Source organism: Rhodamnia argentea, chromosome 9 (genome assembly GCF_020921035.1).
Source record: "Rhodamnia argentea isolate NSW1041297 chromosome 9, ASM2092103v1, whole genome shotgun sequence".
Taxonomy (NCBI): Eukaryota; Viridiplantae; Streptophyta; class Magnoliopsida; order Myrtales; family Myrtaceae; genus Rhodamnia; species Rhodamnia argentea.
In genome coordinates, this window is record NC_063158.1 from 24,184,356 (window position 1) to 24,205,070 (window position 20,715).

Consider the following 20,715-nt stretch of genomic DNA (forward strand, 5'->3'; position numbering starts at 1 on the left):
GCAAGTTCAAGTCACCAAATCATTTACATTGACGTACTAATGACTTTACCGCTTTCTGGTTTTGACTGTAACAGTTCATCTAAGCTTCTTTCTGTGATTGGACCCAAGTTTCAAGTAATCAATGTGGCTTTTACTAAAGGGCAAAAACGTGGTGACCTTTTGGTCTTCCACTTCATATTGTCTGCAGCACTAGGATGAAAAGAGGAAATACAATTATGATTCTTATGTTGAACGTTTGAACTTTAGGAGCAATTTGGTGCATGAGCACAAAAAATAAAAATAAAAAATAGAAATACATTTTCCAGCCGATCATTTGAACTAAAAAGTAAATTCTTCAATCTCATTAATTTGTGTTATAGTGAGACGGCGACGGCGCCATATTTTTTCCCTCGTTTATTTTAAATGCAATAAAGAAATACATTATTGATCAAATGGTCCCACGTGTTTTCGCATAAAATACTAATTGATTAAGAGATTATATGATCGAAAATATCTAACAATACGATCGGACTGTCAGAATAGCAACTTTCACCGTGATATATTATCATAAGATTTTTTATGGCATAATATAAAAAAAGTTAAAAAAAGAAAGAAAAAAAAAAACAATTCTATTGTTCTGGCGTTTAAAGGAGAGAGAGTCAACACAACAAACCCAGCAGTCCCAAATTCTGCAGAATCGCAAGAATGTCACTGACATACAAATCTTTCCGCTTTCTCTCTCTCTTTCTCCCTCTCCTCTTCGTCTTCCCTCAGTCCACGTTCTCATCATCCAACTCCATCCAGAACCTCCTCCAAAGCCAGGGCTTGCCCGGAGGGCTCTTCCCGCACGATGTCAAGTCGTTCACGCTCTACCCAGATGGCCTCCTCGAAGTCATCTTGGACCGCCCGTGCCTGGCCAAGTTCGACACCAGAGTCTACTTCGACAGCGTCGTGAGAGCCAACCTCACTTACGGTAGCGACAGAGCAACGAGAATTCAGCATAAAAATCGTCTCTTTCTTGGGGTTTTTACACTGTTCTGATGTTTTTGGGTTTTGGGTTTTGATTGGTTTTAGGTAAGCTTATGGGGATGGAGGGTCTGTCTCAGAAAGAGCTGTTCCTGTGGCTTCCGGTGAAGGATATTATAGTGGACGATCCATCTTCTGGTGTCATAGTGTTTGATATTGGGGTTGCTTATAAGCAGCTCTCTCTTTCTCTATTTGAAGATCCTCCTGTGTGTAACCCTTCAGGTCTCTCTCTCTCTCTCTCTCTCTCTCTCTCTCTCTCTCTCTCTCTCTTTTGTTGAGGAAGAATGTAAAAGTTGGGATTTTTTAGGTTCTTGTGCTCTGTCGAGAACCTGAAACAGATTGTCATTGATTTACTTCTTTTCTGTTTTGTATCGATGTTGCAGATTTGGAGGTTCTACAGCCAAAGATTGGGAGGAAGGAAATTGGATTTGAAGCTCTGAGATGAAAGTCAGTTCCAGTTTTGTTTCTCGGAGAATTTACAGTTCGTACAGCATCTTTTGGGAGTTTTGGGTGTTTGCTTTCACTCTTTTGTTTTTTTGCCCCTTTCCCTTAAGGTTTGCTTGTAAAAATCCACAAGGAAATGAAGTTCATAAATTAGATAGACGAAAATTGCAGACAGAGCTAGACAAATTGTATGTGGGGGATGAGTTTATGAATCGAAGTAGATGAAGCCCTGAAGCTATTTGGAAGAACAGAGTTCAGATCATTACCATCCAATCTTTTGATCCTGATTGATCGTTCTTCATTTTCTTGCACAAAGCACAAGAAAAAGAAAGAAATTATTCTCACTTATCTCTCGTCTATTGGTCAAGCCGTTTCGATGGATTATGATTCAGGATTACCATCATGCAGGCATAGACCCTGGCTAGATTCTCGCCTGAGAATAAGAAACCGCGTGGTATTGTATCATGAATTTTGCTTCTCATGGTCTCTGCTGCCAGAGTTACATAGCTAACTTTTGTTATTTTATACAAATGCCGCCGGAGACTCGTGTAGGGAGTTAACAACAACGATTTAAAGGGTCTACAAAATCATCGAAAAGATGGGTATGTTATGGAATCGACACCATGTTGAACTTGAAGATCATACTTGAAGAATGCGTTATCCCGGTTAATCGGGCATGTGCGGTAAGTCGATGAGGCTACACGATGTGTTGGGAATAGTCAAGTGCTCTAGAAGCTCCAACCTCACTCCCAGAATGACAGTTCATACCTAATTCAAATCTTTTGGCATGAATCGGACACTGGAAGAAATCAGCTTGCAATGCTGTTATTCAATACCCAATGCATTACTTTATGGGAAAATGCCAAAAAAGGGCCCCAAGTGTACTTGTTTTCTCAATTAAGGGCCTGAAGTGCAACTTGTGTCAAAGAAGGGCCTCAAGTGCCTTTTTTTATTCAAACGAGGGCCCGAACAGGGACATTTTTGTCTTTTTACATTTTGTGATTGTTTTCCTTTTTTTTTTCTTCTGTTTTTTTCCTTTTCTTCTTTCTTCTTCCCCTTGCACCCGCCGATTGTGAGCTACGTGGCCTCGCCGGCCACTCGCGAGGGGAGCCCTCGCTAGATCGGGCGAGGTTGGCCCTCGTTCTGCCTAGGTGAGGGCTCGCCTCGCGGCCGCTAACAAGGGGAGCCCTCGCCGGATCGCTTGAGGCAAGCCCTCGCTCCGCCTAGGCGCAGGCCCGCCCTGTGGCGAGGAGAGATTTTGCAAAAACTTGGAGAGAGAAAGTGGGCCGTAGGCTGCAAACGGGCGCGAGGACCCCCACCTCGGCCTCTCCACCCCGCGTCCTCGCCGCCCGCGATCTCGGCCGCTTAGCCTGCGGCTCTCTCGTCGCCGGCCGCAGACGGGTGCAAGGTCGCTTCAGCCACGATGAGCGACGATCTCGAACACGAAGCTCGCCCTCAACCGGATCTTGACCCCCGCCGCTGCCTCCACCTCGGCCTCGCCGCCGCCGTCGCCGCGTCCTCGCCGTCTGCCATTTCGGCGACTCGGCCGGCCCTCACCCGAGCTAAGTGAGGCAAGCCCTTGCGGCCGCTCAACCCACGGCCACTGGTGATGAGGAGGAGAACAAAAGGAAACAAGAAAGAAGAAAAGGAAAAAAAACAGAAGAAAAAAACGGAAAACAATCACAAAATGTAAAAAGACAAAAATGTCCCTGTTCAAGCCCTCGTCTGAATAAAAAAAAGGCACTTGAGGCCATTCTTTGACACAAGTTACACTTCAGGCCTTTAATTGAGAAAACAAGTATACTTAGGCCCTTTTTTGGCATTTTCCCTTACTTTATTGAGCATGCATGAGCAGGGCGTTTCCAAGAAGTTGTGTTTTCAAGGCTATCGATTAGGGCTATCAGAGCTGGAGAAATCTTGGTCTTTGGTTGGACTTGGGAGGCTTTCAAGTGTAAATGGAGTCCGGTCAAAGCGAGGGACAAAACAAAATAAACGAAAGATTTCCGGTTTGAAAACATGTGCTCTGCTTTTCCATTTGTCTGCATCGCTCATAACAGCTCATATCTCTCTAGCACTACCTCATATTAGTATGACCTCTCTGTTCACCAGAGCTCTGCTTTAGTTTTATATCGTTCTTCCGATTTTTTAGTCTCCGGCAACCGGCGCTCGTTTCTTTTAGCCATTTGTCCGCTACTTTACTCAAAACCGCACTTCCATCGTAAGATTTGATTTTCATAGTGTTTTTTCGGGTGCCTTTGCTCTTGTGCCGTGTATCGGCTACAACTTGTTCGCTTTTCCTTTTCTTTTTTTTTCGCTCTCTTTCTTCTGTGTGCTTGCTCAAGCCTAAGGTGTTTTAGGTGCACATAAAGCACGGATACCTCCAACCTCCCTCATCTTCTCCACTCAATCCGCTTGTAGTGTAGCAGTTAATTGGATACTTCCAGTGTTCGATTACCAAGAGTCATTATTGATGGTTAACAGATGCTCCTTGACTATACTTTCTGGCGAAATTATGTGTCTATAACGATGATTCTTCGAATGGGGTCTCAAGTATGTTTGAATTGCATCCCATATGGTACATACATTTAGGTTGTTCATAGGATTTACTGAATATCCTGCTGGATCGATCTGTCGGTGTGTAAAGAATCGTGATTATCTGTAATGCCTGATCGAGGCAACAGATTTGCTGCTTTTCAAAGACCAATCTGGACTTCAGGCCAGAAGACAACAATATGAAACTGCATCACCTCATGAGTATACAACATAAAGAGATCAACGCGGTTTTAGAAATTGTGGAGCCATTGTTCGATCCTATCATTCTAATCCAAGCTCTCCATCAACATAACGTACAAATTGCCTCTCTTCTATTTGCAAATTGCACTAAAATTTGTCTACCACACGATGCGCTAGTACCATCCTTGCGGACAACTGCCGACGCCCATTTCACATTCTACTCATAATCGCAGGTCCATTTTGTTCTTGACATCTGGAATAAACATCAGATGTGAACGACTCAAATCTTTGAGATTCTCAGACATGATAAGTCTCTTTGCTCTTTCTTGTAACCCGTATGTAGCACAAGACTACTACGACCAAGGCCATCACAAATCCTCCAAGGATCACATCCCCACCGGCCGCCCCGGAAGAATGATGCCTTTGCACTCTTCTCGTGGCTCTCATCACCGGAGCTTCTGCCATCACGCTCGATCTAATCCCACCTTCAGATGGAGCCGGGCTCGGAGCAGGTGCATATAAACTTCTCTCCATCGGCAATCCTGACATGCCTGAATGGTCATTTGCCCTTGTCTCGGCCACAGACATGAAGAACATGGCTAATGCAATATACATGACTGGATGCAGCCGAGCCATGTAATTGCTGCCTTGAAGGATTCTTGGACCAAGATGCAGAGCAATGCAAAGGCATGAGACATGAGAGGTTTATTTATAAGGGAACGGGTAGGATCTAATTTATTCCTTCTTCGTAAAGTAATGTCGAAAAAGTGGGTAAGACCACGGTCTGAAGACTGAAAATCAATGAGAGCGGGGAGAAAAAAGCAGGCGTCAAAACTTAGGCAGATGCTTTAGCATTTAACAAGGGGAGGTCGTGTTTGGATAGGTTTGATCTGAGGAAGCATCTTAGGACCATGTATTGAGACTTTGAAGTTATTATTTGATATGCACAGCCAGTGAAGAAGATGGATTGTCAGATTACATAAGACAAGCAAGAACAACTGTGTCTTTCTTCCTAACGAGGTCTCAGGATCACTCAACAATCTTGTGAAGAGGAATTTATTTAACGGGATTTTTTCTTCCCTTTTGCCAGGAAACACTCATCTGTCTTGTTGGATATGTAATGGCTCTCTCACAACAGGACGAGCGTGCGCTGACTGTAAACAAATCGGTGAGTCGGAACATATTAATCCTCAGCTGCGAAATCATAGTCACGTGGAATCAAGCAGATTGCAAAGTTCGTATCTTGATGACAAATATGGAAAAGAGATTTGAGTGAGCCTGTCTTGAGCCAAGAGTCAGATCACAATATAAAACTCTGTTTGGTATCCCAAGTTCCTGTTTTCTTGTATTGCCTCTCTTGACAGGCATGATGATCTGAAGACAGCTTACTACTTCCTCGCTTCTTGAGAATCACTTATTCTCACACACTATGCACTGGTTTTGTAGGCTCTGTTTAATGTGTTCCCACCATTCAGAGAGATCTTTAATTCTACAGTTGATCCATCATGTTATCGTTACGTATAAGAAATGTAAATCACTCTTACGGATAGATTTGAAGCTTAATCTGACTTTCCAACTGCTGAATCCATGGAATTAACCGCTACTCTTTGCATAACCATAAATGCATAGGGTAATTTATCTAGGGAAGACAACAGAAACTAGGAGAGGTGTCCCTCATTTTATTATGTCTCAAAATGTTTTGCTGGTTAGAAAAGTTTGTCTGATTAAATGCCTTTGATGATCTCTAGGAGCAAGTCTTTGGTCCGTGAAGCCTTAAGCATTTCGCCAGAAGCCCCCTGAAAACAGACCAGAAAGCACCTAATCACATTCCATTGATCAACCATGTTCAAATGCCAAAGAAGGCCATTTACTCTTGTTGAGCATACCTCCACACATGACAATATAAGCATCGCGCCTTTAAATGCGGTGACACTGGTATCGGTCAGTTCGAAGCCGCAAACGCTCAGCGTCTCCAACAACTTGGTGAATCTGCTCTTTTTCTTCGGGATTATGATCTTAATCCACAGCTTATGTTCGTCGATGCTGGTCACCTGAACATCTGGCTGCGCACCCGCCAACAAAGAGCTAGACCGATGAGTTTCAAAAGTCAGCATCAAAAGACCATGCAATGTCGAAATTTCAATACCTTGACACCATTCGCTTCCATCTCTTGGGCCGTGTCAATCTCATCGACCGATGCCTTTGGCCCGTCTTCACACGGTGCCTCCGTTTCGAGAAGTTGGTCGCTCAGGGCCTTCACATTCTTCTGCAGATCCACTATGTAAGTCACTGCATCATCTATAATTGTTGCCATGTTCATCTGACATAGACAGAAAAGCACCAAAAAATTCGCGGGGTCAGAATCTACACTCGTATATGTCCGCACAAAAAATGATAAGTAGGTTCGCGGGTTTTTGCATTTGTGATTTTCGGGACTAATGAGCGCAGCGTCAGGAGCCTCTGGCTCAGCTTTAATCGCCTCCGCCTCTCGGCTTCCAGGTTCTTGGACTTGTACTGAGTGTCGTCGTCGTCGTCATTGTCCTCGAGCTGCCCTCGGCCGATCCTTCCGTTTTCGCCACCTCCAATTCCACCTAAGCACAGTCCATCCATGGCACAAATCAGAGGAGGGACTGGACTTCAAGCGAGTGGCCAATTGGGATGAATCTTGTTGAGGAGGACAGAATGGGAATGAGAAACTACTTGAAATGGGAGCTTGTCTTGGGCTAATTATATATAGCTTAACCTCACAAGGGTGACATGCCATGTGGGAGAGAAAAACTCTGTTGTTTGCTGTGAGTTTTCTCATCTTGCTGCTAAATGTGCTGGGTAGTTCAGCCCAGTTGTGCCATTCCATTCTGTTGGACAATCTCATCATTTATGACAAGACCCCAGCAGACAAAAACATAAACATAAATTGATTTATTCATATGGGCTTGTAAGATAATCTAAGGGTGAGTGATTACTGAGCAAAATTATAGGGATCATGCACACTTCCTGTAGAAAAACAGAGGGTTGATCAGCATTTTGGAAGTGTGGTCGATTTTAGATTTTATATGAGCAGTTGCCGTAGTTGACTGGAAAGAAGGAATGAGCCCGGAGCCGTAGACGCCGAGTTTATGTGCTCTCCAAGAAGCGAGGCAATGGAAAAGTCGTGTACTTGACTTACCAGAACACTAACAGAATGCATCATCATTCTTTTGGAACTTGGAAATCCCACCTTTTTTTTCATACATATAATATATAACATATAAATCTACATATAAATAACTCTAAATTCGCAAATATCGAAACACACACACACACATATATATATTGACATACTCATCCTCTGTCAAAATCCCGTCAATAAAGACCGTTACAAATCAATGTACATGAACGACGAAAAGGCAAATGATGTTGAGGCTTTGCTCGCCGAAGAGTCGCGCATAGTCATGGCCCTCAAGTTTCTTTCGATTAGTTCAACTTAATCGAGAGATGTGTAGGTGATTTTATCGGCGGATATCCACAGAACAAAAAGGGGATGTGTGAAATCTACGTACTTACTTTTTTTTTTTTTTTTTGGGTCCAATTACGTACTATTTAAGCATGTGAAATATTCGTGTTTTATGATTTTTTTTTTTTTTTGCAAGGAGAGCAAGGATTTTAGAGGAGAAGAAAATGGTATAGGAAAAATTTTGTTTTTCCCCTACCCATCTTCCAATGCGATGCCTACAGCCTCAAACAACTCAGCAAATTTGGACAAGTTGCCTTAAGACACAAGTTTGTAAAAGTTTGAAGTCACTAGCAAATGGCCCCAGTGGTTACTTGGGGCTTTGGACAAAGCCATCAAATATCTTCTATTTCATTCAATTAAGAATTCCATTCAATTAGAATTTTAATTCCTTCGCATTTTCTTTTATCGTAACAAACTTTTCATTAAACTAGTTCAAAATAGAAGCGCTCGAAAGATGGGATTCAATATATAGTAAATCCCAAAGAAGGGGGGGGCGACCCAATTCTGAGATAATGCATTCTTTCTATGAGTTTTAGCTACCCAATCCGTAACTAAGTTGGCTTGTTTCGATGCATAAGATACCCGAATATTAGGAAAATTAAGCAAATATTCTTTCCACTTCTTGATGGGCCCGTGTGCTTCCCACGTGAGTTTGTGGGGGGCTTGAAAGTGCTTCCACTAAAAACAAACAGTCTGTCTCTGTCTCCACCTCATCGTGCAGAGGAGATAGATTTTGGGATTTAGGGCTTCGTCTTCTACTTCCTTCATGTTATTCGTTGTCATAATTTCATAATTTTACTGCCAAATATTAACTCTCTCTCTCTCTCATTCTTCATTGTGAAAATTATATACAATGTTGAAAGTCAATCTTTAGCAACTTATAATCGAAATATCAATTCTGCCCAGATAACACATACCCATAAAAAAGCTTAAAAGTGGGTTAATTAAGAGGATATGAATTTTCATAAGTTCCATTAACTCTAGAAGTATTTTATTATGTGGGTCAGGGTAGAGTACAAGTCACTAAATTTTGTATTGCGGATAAATAGGTCAAAACAGGGTAGATGGATCAATTTAAGTCGGATCATTTTTGACCCGACCTAATCCGCACATTTTACGGCCCTACCAGTCTCTCCCTTTGTACGTGCTCTATCTCTCTAGTTTTTTTTTATTTTATGGTAATCTTAGGACTTTTCGACAGAAAAAAAAAGGTAATTTTAGGACTCGGAGATTAATTTTAGACTAAAATCCATTTTATACTTAGGTACAAGTTTTAGGAAATGGAATTTTTCCCAAATAGAGAAATAAAACGACTTATTATTATTATTATTTTTTTTGGGGGTTAGAGAAATAAAACGACTTCAGTCTTCAGCTGTATCTTTTAAGTTTTATGGGTATCCGACTCTGCTGTCGCTTCCTCTGAACTTGGGAGGAAGCGACCCGCCATGTCCACAGTGCTTGGGCGACTCCATGGCGTCTTCACCAGACGCCCCAGGCTCCCCCGCGTGGACCTCGGCAAACAATGCGACCTCCGGAAACTGGTCACCCAGTTCAAGCAACTCTCCGAGTCAACCGAGTTTCGTCGCAGACGGGTCCTGTACGAGAAGACCGTCCAACGCCTCGCCAAGCACCGGCAGTTCGCCTTGATCGAAGACCTCCTCGAAGACCAGAAGCAGTACGTGGGGAGTTCCAGTGACAAATTCGCGGTCCGTTTGATAAGTCTTTATGGGAAAGCGGGCATGTTCGAGCATGCCCAGAAGCTCTTCGACCAATTGCCCAGCCTAAAGAGGGACCGCTCCCTGCTGCACCTGAATGCCCTCTTGGCGGCCTCTATTTGTTCCAAGAAGCTTGATAAGGTCGATGAGATTTTCCGGCTTTTGCCGGAGAAATTGTCACTGGATGTGGATGTTTGCACGTACAATACAGTTATTAAGGGTTATTGCCTGATGGGTGCTCTTGATCCGGCTCTTTCATTGCTTGATGAGATGGAGAATATGGGGACGGGACCTGATTTGATCACGTTGAATACCCTGCTTGAGGCTTTTTATGGAAATGGCAGGTTCTTGGAGGGAGAGAAGTTATGGGATCTAATGGTGAGCAAGGAATTTAGCCCTAGCATCAGGAGTTACAATACAAGAACTCGTGGGTTACTTACGCAGAACAGAGTCGCCGATGCCCTAAAGCTGTTTGATGAAATGCATGATAAGGGAATCGAGGCTGATACTTATACCTTCAATGCTTTCATTGTTTGGTGTTGCCGAAACAGAGATTCAATGGGGGCCAAGAACTGGTACAGCCGGCTCGTGGAGAGTGGATGTGTTGTTGATCGGGTAACGATATCTGCTCTTGTTCCTCTCCTTTGTGAAAAGGGTGATTTTGAATTGGCTCACAGGCTTTGTATCAAGGCCATGGATAAGAAGTTATTTCGCGGAACCGATACTCTGCAGTATGTTGTGGATTTCTTGGTTCGGGAATCGAAGGTTGAACTGGCAAAAGAGATTGTGGAACATGGCAAGGCGAGGAAAAAACCTCAGGATCTAGAATTGCCTCAGGCAGAGTAATGCCTATTTTTCGCCCTTTCAAACACTCAATTCTTGCGATTACTACTTGCCAGATTCATTTCTCCGAACGGTGCTTGCTGGCGTGACCCTCAATATGGTGTAGCGGATGTCACGCATCAACAAATGCCAGGATAAAGTAGGGCTCGTCCAGCCTCTGGCAAAACTGAGATCTAAGGCTTGGGAGCCACAGATCTCAAGATCGTTGTGTCCCCATCTTATCGAGTCATGCGAGTCTGAGAATTGAAGCCTGAACCAACCCACTTTGAAGGGGTTCGTCTCAAGTTGGCATTTTGACGGGGTCATGGTGATAAGCTGCCCTTTCCTGGATGATCTCTCTTAAGGTCAGTCTGCAACTCTGGTGCACATTGCACAGTAGTTTAGTGAGGATGGTTCAACATTAAACTCGGTGAATTCGCAAGATACACATTTTGCAGCAGAGTGAGTTCGAAACAGGCTTTGTACTTCACAAATGTAAGTTAAGAGTTAGTTCGTTTGTTAAATTGCTTCCTCAGAATGGTGATGGAGACACCATAATGCTCATTCGAGAAAAGGAGCACATGTATCGCCTATATCCAAAACCTTTTTGGTCTCATAAAAAAATCATAAAATTTCACTTTTGTCTTAATTCTACCAGCCTAATAAAAAAAAAACCCTCAACTTGTATCCTAATTATATTCAAAACATTTTTTTGTCTCGTAAAATACTCTTAGCTTTTATTTTTGTCCCAATTCTACTGTCATCAGCCTTCCGTCCATAGTAAATATTCGTTAATCCTACATAGCTCGAATTTTGTCGCCAAACATACCAATGAATCTTCGAAATTAGGAAACAACGGGTTTCATGGACGATGAGATTTGAAAGCATCCGTCGAAATAATGATATCTCCACGTTTAGTCATCCTTTGGGCTGTTGAGTGTCGAAATGCGCTATCTTGAGTGGCTATGTATCTCCCAATAATGTGTATGGAAAGCGGATAACGTAAAAGAAGTGGGAGTTTTTTTTTATGTCAACTTTTCTGATATATAATTAATTAATGACGTGAAATTTGGAGCCTCCGCTCTAAAGGAAGGGCATTTTCGAGTACTAGCCCACTTCCTATTAGTCAATAGGGTACTAGAGCGTTAGCTACATAGAGGTGTGTAGCATAAGAATCGTCATGTGAAGTGTGCGAAGGTAGACAAATCTAGTGCAATGGACGCTACTCGCTCCGTAGTGTCGAGAATCGACTTGGAACTAGGACACTACAATAGAATACAACGGTGTCAAGTAGGCTTTTTAACATTGTCCAGGCTTATGAAATAGCGGTGCTGATAGAACGGGTTAGGTAAAAGTCTTTTTTGTCCTGTAAAGAATGGTGTAACCATTGCGCCTATGGGTTGCCATAACTATCCAAGAAGACACTTGAAACTGGAGGGAAAATGGAACTCTTAGATTTTTTGTGAAATACCAGGAGAAAAGCTAAGAGCTTAGCAAATGGAGTTAGGCCGGACAACTTGCCATTACATAGTGCATTCGGGTCCAGAGCAGCATCGTCGGTTCTACAAGGTTATCAGTGATAGAATTGGGGTAAAAGTAAAAGTTGAAGGTTTTTTATGAGACAAAAAAATTTTGGATATAATTGGGACAAATACTAGAATTGAGGGTTTTTTGGGTATTAGGCTGGTAAAATTAAGACAAAAGTGAAAGTTGGAGATTTTTTTTTTTTTTTGGTATTAGGCGGCTTGAATTAGGATAAAAGTGAAAGTTTCGGCAATGCCGGCGACCAGCCACACAGGCGAGGCTCCGAATTTACAGCTAGACTGAAATAACCTCGATTTGATAAGATACTCAAATAACTCAAGTGTTTGGAAAAAAAAAAAAAAAACTGGGGTGCCAACTCAATACGAATTTATTCGACCAAAAAAAATAAAAAGAAAAACTCAATATGAATTTAAACGAGTCAATCTCAAGTGATCATTGAGCCAAGCTCGAGCTACTCGAAAAACCCTTTCTCTGAAGTTCTGAACCATTCGTGCAAAGGAATCGCTCCCCATGTCTTCAGTACTTCGTAGCCTCCGGCGCGTCTTCGCCAAACCACCATCCCGCCCTCGCACAGACCATCTCGGCGGACAACACGACCTCGGCAAGCTGGTCGCCGAGTTCAAGAAACTCTCCCGGTCCACCCAGTTTCGTCGTAACAACGTCCCGTACGAGAAGACCGTCCAACGCCTCGCGTATCACCGGCAGTTCGCTTTGATCGAGGACCTCCTCGAGCACCAGAAGCAGTACGTGGCACGCTCGAGCGACAAGTTCGCGGTCCGCCTGATCGGCCTCTACGGGAAAGCGGGCATGTTCGAGCACGCCCGGAAGCTGTTCGACGAAATGCCTAGCCTAGCACGCGAGCCCTCGCTGGTACACCTTAATGCCCTTTTGGCCGCCTGTGTTGATTCCAGGAAGTTCGATAAGGTCGAGGAGATTTTCCGCCAGTTGCCGGAGAAACTGTCTCTGGACATTGATGTCTGCACTTACAATGCGGTTATTAAGGGCTATTGCCTGATGGGTGATCTTGATTCTGCTCTTTCGTTGCTTGATGAGATGGAGAGAAAAGGGATTGAGCCTAATTTGATATCTTGGAATACACTGCTTGAGGCTTATTATGGGAGTGGCAGGCTATCGGACGGAGAGAAGATATGGGATTTAATGGTGAGCAAGGATGTTACTCCTAGCGTCAGGAGTTACAATCCGAGACTTCGTGGAATACTTTTGCAGAACAGAGTTGCGGATGCTGTTAAGCTGTTAGATGAAATGCGGGATAAGGGAATTGAGGCTGATACACACAGCTACAATGCTTTTATCATTCGGTGTTGCCGAAATGGAGACTTGGATGGAGCCAAGAAATGGTATGGGCGACTGGTGGAGAGTAAATGCAATGTTGATCGGGTGACAGTGTCCGCTCTCTTCCCTTTGCTTTGTGAAAAGGGCGACTATGAATTGGCCCATAGGCTTTGCATCAAGGCCATGGATCAAAAGTTACTTCGTGGATCAGATACTCTGCAGAATGTTGTGGATCTCTTGGTTAGGGAATCGAAGGTTGATCTGGCAACAGAGATTGTGGAGCATGGCAAGGCCAAGAAGACACCGTACAATCTAAAATTGCCTCAAGCAGCATGATGGCTTTTTTTCGCGTTATGTAACAATCCACTGTTATGGTTGCTACTAGTCGGACTTCATTTCCCTGACGGTCTTTGCTGAACTCAACGGGCGGTATATGATGTCGCGGATGGCATTTTATCAATCAACTAGGCCATGATGAACGAGGGGAAAGCATCAAAACAGGTTCCTGTTAATGGAGAAATGCCTTTTCCATTCATTGTTTCCACTGTTTTTGTGGTTGTTGTGGAGTGACAAATCGGTATTCACGCTGTTCATAAGACCCTAGAGTCTTGACTTCCAGGGTTTTGAACTCTTCGGTGTAGCTGTAACTGAAGCATCATTAGGTTTTTAATTCAAAGCAAAGGGAACTATGATCTTGTCCTAATTTGGTTTTGTATGTGGGGAAGGCATTGTGTAATGCATAGTTTGGGGTTATCGCACATCTCGAGTTCCTTGCAGGGACAAAGCCGAGCGACAAAGCATTTTTCTCTTCGCTCTTTTCCCTCTGTATTGTTGCATTGCATTGTTCTTCTCATATCTAAGTGCTTTTGTTGCCATGTTGCAACAGATAAGTAGGCCAGTTATTGGAGAATTACTTCCTTGCTGTCTCTTGTTGTGCTTGTGGTGTTTTTCCCCCCTTTTTTCCGACTTCATTCAAAGAGGAAATGCTTGCAGAACAGCATAAGCCTTGTTCTTTACATCTACCACGGGCAATAGTTTGGCCGTTGTGATCAATGTTTAAACGGATACAAACGTTTTCGGTACATCAACGAAGATACCTTATAGAGACCGATGATCACTGCCCATTTTTTCCAAGGCATCCGCAGACATGTTAGCTTGGCGATGGAGGACACACTTACCACTGTCGTAACTGTTGGAACCAACAAAACTAGGAATACATTTTGCTGGATAGATCTACCTTTTATCGGATGGATCATCAAAAAGAAGCCCAAGTCCGAATCCATCAACATACGAGTTGAATTCACCTTCATCGACAAGTTAAAGCTAGTTAGTTATGATCCAATTAAGATAAATTAAATACTCCACACAAATCATTTTTTGGATGTGTGACTTTTTTTACACAATTCATACTTACATATGAACAAATTCTCATGTGTGACCTTAGTGTTAACTCTACCACCTTCAATTCACGTATCCTTCTACATCAACACATTTCAACTTGAATCTCCAACTCTCACGTTCATCACTCTCTTTCTCCATATCCAACCATGGCAGTTGTTGTTAAAATTAATATCTTGAGTTTGAATTGGTTTTTGGATAGAAATCTTTTTGTTATACATATCGTATCTAATATTTGACCGGTTTGAATAGCTGAGATTTTGGCATCGTTGGCTAAGGCATAAGATGAAGGTCACCTGCAACAAAAGAAAAGAAAAGGGGGGAATCTTGGTGGGTCCCAGTCAAAGGAGCTTTTTTAGTTCACCCTTATTAGAAGACATAAGGTAAAAGAAAAAAAAATAAGGGCACATATATATTAGGCGTGGGTTTCTTCCGTGAAAAAGCCGCCGCACAGAGAACTCCTTGCTGAAAAATTACCGCAGCCGTATAGAGTGAGACTCTGCGAGAAGGACGACATGAGATGGAATGAAAAAAGGACGACGCAGTGAAGTTCTCTTGATCGCGCGAAGGAGTCTGAACACAGAAAATTTGTGCGTGAGTTTATTATATCCAATTGAGAGTTGTTTTATTTGTAAATAGCTAGGGTTTGGATATAATCTAGGTGTGGAAAACATGAGCGTATTGAGCGATTGTAATTTTGATTCTTCGATTATAGTGGATTGTTCTTGCTGGCTCTCTCCGTGAATGTAGGTACCGATATTCGGACCGAACCACGTAATCTCCGGTGTCCTTTATCGTTCATCGTTATTTTTCTAGACTTTTCGGATTGACTTATTTGCAAGATTCTGATTAGTTTCCGCGCGTTAATATTACAAAAATTAGTATCAGAGTACCAGGTTTAGATATTCTGGATTGTGATTTGGGGCTTTTGCTTGTCTGATTATTATCTAGATATTCTGTGATTGCAATTATGTCCGGAGTGAAAGCTGAAATTAATAAGTTTAATGGGAAGAATAACTTTGGGTTATGGAGCCTCAAGATGGAGGTGTTATTGACAACTCAAGGTTTAGCAGAAGCATTAGAGGGCAAGGCTGAGTTGTCCAAAGACAGATCTTGAAAAAGATGTGGTAATGAGGAAAGCTAGAAGTTTAATCATATTGAATTTATTGGATGAAGTGTTAATAGAGGTAGGTAAGGAGAAGGATACCGCAGCATTGTGGGCAAAACTCTAGGCGCTCTATGTAACGAAGGGTTTGAACAATCGCTTATATATGTTAAAGAGGATATTCCGGTTCGGATATATCGAAGGTACGTCTATCAGAACCCATTTAGATAAATTTAATAAACTCATGATGGATTTGAAGAACGTCAGTAAGACACTTGATGATGAAGAGCATGACATGATGTTGTTAGCTTCCCTACCAGAGTCATGGGAGCACTTTACCGATTCATTGTTGTAGGGGTGTACTTCGATTACCTCGGAAGAGATAAAGTCCGCCTTATTTTCTAAAGAGTGGCAGAGAAAGTTGCGAGATAACAGTCTAGTGCGGAATGTAGCACGGGGACTAGTGATTCGAGATAGAGAACAATAGCGGGGGTCCAATAGCAGTAGAGGTAAAAGCAGATTTAAATCATGCCATAGAAAATCCAAGGGACGTGTGAAGTGCTTTGAGTGTCACGAAGAGGAGCACTTCGGGAGAGATTGTCATAAGTTGATAAACAGAGGTGATAAGCGTAAAGTCATAAGCAGTGTGGTGAATGTTGCTGAGGAAAGCACTAATGATGTAGAGGTTGCCTTATGTGTGACTACGGGTTCTTCGGGAGACGAATGGGTGCTAGATTCGAGGTGTTCTTATCATATGACGCCTCATAGAAACCGGTTTACTACTTATCGACCGCGAGATGGTGGTAGAGTTCCGTTGGGAAATAATGCAGCCTGTAAGGTTGTGGGGATAGGGACAGTTCGGATTCGGATGCATGATGATGTAGTACACACATGACAGATGTAAGACATGTACCGAAGCTCAAGAAGAACCTTATTTCTCCGGGGACGCTTGTTGATATCGACCGTAAGTACACCGTTGAAGGTGGACTGCTGAAGATCTTTCAAGGCGCCATGACAGTGATGAAAGGGAAGAAAGTAAGTTCTATCTATCATCTATTGGGAGAGATTGTGACGGGGAGCTCTGCCGTTTTATCGGGTGAGTTAGATTCTAATTTAACTCGTTTATGGCATATACGTCTAGGACACATGAATGAGGCGGGTGTGACGATGCTGAGTGATAGAGGTTGTTAAAGGGTCAGAATACAAGTAAATTAGACTTATGTAAGCACTGCATGTTTAGGAAGCAGCGCATGATTAAGTTTGCCACAAGTATTCATTCGACTAAGCAACCGGTATAATATATTCATTCAAATGTTTGGGGCCCCTCTCTGATTCCTTTGAAAGGAGGTGCCCGTTATATGCTGATATTTATCAACGACTATTCTAGAAAGGTATAAGTATACTTTTTGAAGCATAAATCCGACATGTTTTATCGATTCAAGAAATTTAAGACATTGATTGAGAAGCGATCGGATAAACATATCAAGTGCCCGAGAACCGATAACGGCATGGAGTTATGTGATAAAGATTTTACCAAGTTCTGCGAGAGAGAAGGGATTGTGAGACACCGCACGGTGCTTGGAATACCACAATAGAATGGCGTGACGTAACGGAAGAACATAACTTTACTTGAGCGGGCTTGGAGTATGCTTTCGCATGCTGGAATAGGCAAGGAATTTTGGGCCGAAGTAGTGAACATGGCCTATTACCTTATTAATAGATCATCATCATCTGCTATCGAGTGAAAGACTCTAGAGGAATTATGGTTGGGGAAACCTCGTTGATTACTCCAGTTACGAATGTTCGGATGTCCTGCGTATGCTCATGCGAGTGATGGTAAGCTTGAGTCGAGGTCGGAGAAGTGCATATTTCTGGGTTATGCACATGAGGTGAAAGGCTACTGGTTGTGGTGCACCGATCCCGGATCATCCGATTTTCTAATCAGTAGAGATGCGATCTTTGACGAAACCGCAATGCTTCAACAGAGGAGTTACGAGACACAACCAGCAGAAGAGGCAGATTATGGTGTTAGTAGTGAGGTGGAGCTTCAGGTGGAGACTCTGGAGATCTCAGAAGAATGAGATGTTGAGACTGCAGATGAGGCCGCAGTTTCTGAAGTCGGTGATGGCGAATAACCAATATAACCGCAGCATAATATAGCCACATGCAGACAGAGAAGGCAAATCAAACCACCGGTACGTTATGCTTATACAGATTTTGCTTATGCTTTGATTGTAGGTGACGAGGTAGAGACAGATGAGCCTTCATCTTACTGCGAGGTGATGACTAGTTCTGAATCATCGCAGTAGCTAAGGGCTATGAGTGAAGAGATGGAATCACTCCATCGAAAGCGTACATGAGAGTTAGTTAAAATACCCAAGAGTCAGAAGATTGTCGGAAGTAAATGGGTTTACAAACGAAAAGAAGGCATTCCCGATGTCGAGACAACGAGGTATAAGGCGATGCTTGTTGCGAAGGGGTACACCCACCGGGAGCGCATTGACTACAATGAGGTGTTTTCTCCTATGGTAAGACATACTTCTATTCGTGTTTTATTTGCCTTAGTTGCTGCACGGGATCTCGACTTGGAGCAGCTTGATGTAAAAACGACGTTTCTTTATAGTGAGTTGGAGGAGCATATTTACATGAGGCAGCCAGAGAGATTTGTTATTCCAAGTAAGGAAGACCATGTTTGCTTGTTAAAGAAATCATTATATGGGCTGAAACAATCTCCTAGGTAGTGGTATAAATGTTTTGATGCTTTCATGGCTAGTCAAGATTATTCAAAAAGTCAAATTGATAGCTGTGTTTATTTTAGGAGATTGGAGGACGGGTCTTTGATATATTTGCTGTTATACGTTGATAATATGTTGATAGCAGCAAAAAATATGTATGATATTGATGTGCTGAAAAGGCAATTGAGTGCTGAGTTTGAGATGAAAGATTTAGGTGCTGCAAAGAAAATATTGGGTATGGAGATTTTGCGTGATAGGACCGCAAGATTATTATGTCTGTCTCAAAAGAAATATATTGAAAAGATTGTTGTACGTTTTAATATGCGGTCAACGAAGTCCGTGAGTACACCATTAGCGAAGCACTTTAAACTTTAACTTAAGTTATCACCGCAGATCGAAGAGGAGGAGGAGAATATGTCTCATGTTCCTTATTCTAGTGCCGTGGGTAGTATTATGTATGTTATGGTATGCACTAGACATAATATTTCATAAGCTGTCAGTGTAGTTAGTCGGTATATGAAGCATCTTGGTCAAACTCATTGGGAAGCTATGAAATGGATTGTCGGATATTTGAAGGGCACAACAGACGTTGGTATAGTATACCGGAGGGACATTAATGGCAGTGAGACACTGGTTTTGTGGATTCCGATTATGCTGGTGACTTAGATGAGTGTAGATCTTTAGCAGGGTATGTATTTACGCTTCCAGGTGGTGCGGTTAGTTGGAAGGCGTTCTTACGGGACCACGTGGCCATGTCGTCAACTAAGGCCGAGTACATGGCACCGACCTTTGTAGCAAAAGAGGCGACATGGTTACAAGGTTTGCTCTTGGACTTTAGGTTAGAACAGAAAAGTGTTGATATACACTATGATAACCAAGGTGCGATATATCCGGCGTATAATTCGGTTTATCATGAGCGAACGAAGCATATCAATATCAGGTACCCCTTCATCCGAGATGTCTTAGCGAATGGTAAGATTGTTGTGAAAAAGATAGCTATAGTAGAGAACCCTGCGGATATGATGACTAAGCATGTTCCTTTGGCGAAGCTCAAGCTTTGCTTGACCACTATTAGCGTCTACAAAGAGTGAGCGCTCGTGGGGGCATTGAGAGACCAGTATGGATGATGAGCATTATTGACTTTGCTTCAAATATCAAGCCAAGGTGGAGAATTGTTAAAATTAATGTCTTGAGTTTGAATCGATTTTTGGATAGAAATCTTTTTGTTATACATATCATATCTAATATTTGACCGGCCTGAATAGCTGAGATTTTGGCATCGTTGGCTAAGGCATACAATGAAGGACGCCAGCAGCAAAAGAAAAGAAAAGGGGGGAATCTTGGTGGGTCCCGGTCAAAGGAGCTTTTTTTAGTTGACCCTTATTAGAAGAAATAAGGTAAAAGAAAAAAAAATAAGGGCACATATATATTAGGCGTGGGTTTCTTCAGTGAAAAAGCAGCCGCACAGAGAACTCCTTACTAAAAAATTACCACAGCCGTATAGACTGAGACTCTGCGAGAAGGACGACGCAAGAGGGAAAGAAAAAAAGGATGATGCAGTGAAGTTCTCTTGATCGCGCGAAGGAGTCTAAACACAGAAAATTTGTGCATGAGTTTATTATATCCAATTATAAGTTTTTTTTTATTTATAAACAGCTAGGGTTTGGGTATAATCTAGCTGCGGGAAACACGAGCGTATTGAACGATTATAATTCCGATTCTCCGATTATAGTGGATTGTTCTTATCGGCTCTCTCCGTGGATGTAGGTACCGATATTCGGACCGAACCACGTAATCTCCGATATCCTTTATCATTCATCGTTATTTCTCTGGACTTTTTGCATTGACTTATTTGCAAGATCCTGATTGGTTTCCACGCGTTAATATTACAACAGTTGTTAACGAAAACCATTGGCCATGACATTCCCTCTTTGAAGTATTCAGCAAATAGCAAAATAGATTGGGCACCGGAATAGATTAGGGGTAATGTTGGTCTTTTAATTGCATAAAAATTAAGGACTAACTTTAGCCCCTAGCAAAAATGTTTAAATCTTTATTTTTTTTATATACGTTAGTTTAATTTTCCGCACTCATACATTTGCATTTAACCAAGATCTCCGACAGCTGAATCTCACTGAGCCTTGCCTTCTCCTCACGTCCTACTGCGGAGCAGACCACTACCCCCTAAACGATAGGGAAGACTCGGGTCTTCACTTTGAGCCGTTGTCCTCGTCCTCGCACTTGACACGAGGACTCAAAAGCAGTCTTCCCAAGAATGCTTTCTCAAGCACCACAAGCAGTCGGAGAGAGTCCAGCCCCCATCGCACGAGACCGTTTGCTGCGGTTTTGTGGCACTTGCTGGTCGATCTCGCCATCGAAACGAGCAACTGTTGCTCGAGGACATACCTTCCCGTCGGATCAGCTTGA

At 42.6% G+C, this 20,715-nt stretch overlaps 5 protein-coding genes across 5 annotated transcripts in view; 3 read left to right on the forward strand and 2 right to left on the reverse strand.

The window, feature by feature from the left end:
* Positions 1-640: 640 nt before the first annotated feature.
* LOC115739830 lies at positions 641-1,716 on the forward strand. Its single transcript, XM_030673109.2, has 3 exons — positions 641-952; positions 1,054-1,227; positions 1,389-1,716. The coding sequence occupies exons 1-3, from the start codon at positions 685-687 to the stop codon at positions 1,448-1,450; spliced, it is 504 nt and encodes a 167-aa protein (XP_030528969.1). The 5' UTR covers positions 641-684; the 3' UTR covers positions 1,451-1,716.
* Positions 1,717-5,794: 4,078 nt separating this feature from the next.
* LOC115739700 (transcription factor DYT1) lies at positions 5,795-7,051 on the reverse strand. The gene is made up of 4 exons (XM_030672922.2): positions 6,601-7,051; positions 6,329-6,502; positions 6,069-6,245; positions 5,795-5,978 (listed from the first exon to the last, which is right to left on the reverse strand). The coding sequence occupies exons 1-4, from the start codon at positions 6,790-6,792 to the stop codon at positions 5,907-5,909; spliced, it is 615 nt and encodes a 204-aa protein (XP_030528782.1). The 5' UTR covers positions 6,793-7,051; the 3' UTR covers positions 5,795-5,906.
* Positions 7,052-9,049: 1,998 nt separating this feature from the next.
* LOC115739747 (pentatricopeptide repeat-containing protein At1g55890, mitochondrial-like) lies at positions 9,050-10,796 on the forward strand. Its single transcript, XM_030672978.2, has one exon. It carries the CDS (start codon positions 9,121-9,123, stop codon positions 10,234-10,236), a length of 1,116 nt encoding a protein of 371 aa, XP_030528838.1. The 5' UTR covers positions 9,050-9,120; the 3' UTR covers positions 10,237-10,796.
* A 1,426-nt stretch (positions 10,797-12,222) lies between these two features.
* On the forward strand, positions 12,223-13,823 carry LOC115739827 (pentatricopeptide repeat-containing protein At3g13160, mitochondrial-like). The gene has a single exon (XM_048285820.1). The coding sequence runs from the start codon at positions 12,268-12,270 to the stop codon at positions 13,384-13,386; it is 1,119 nt and encodes a 372-aa protein (XP_048141777.1). The 5' UTR covers positions 12,223-12,267; the 3' UTR covers positions 13,387-13,823.
* A 6,368-nt stretch (positions 13,824-20,191) lies between these two features.
* Positions 20,192-20,715, reverse strand: part of LOC115739702 (alpha-farnesene synthase-like) — an 81,962-nt gene continuing 81,438 nt past the window's right edge. The window contains exon 8 of the mRNA XM_048285479.1: positions 20,192-20,250. The gene's annotated coding sequence lies outside the window, so the exon portion shown is untranslated. The remainder of the gene's footprint in view (positions 20,251-20,715) is intronic.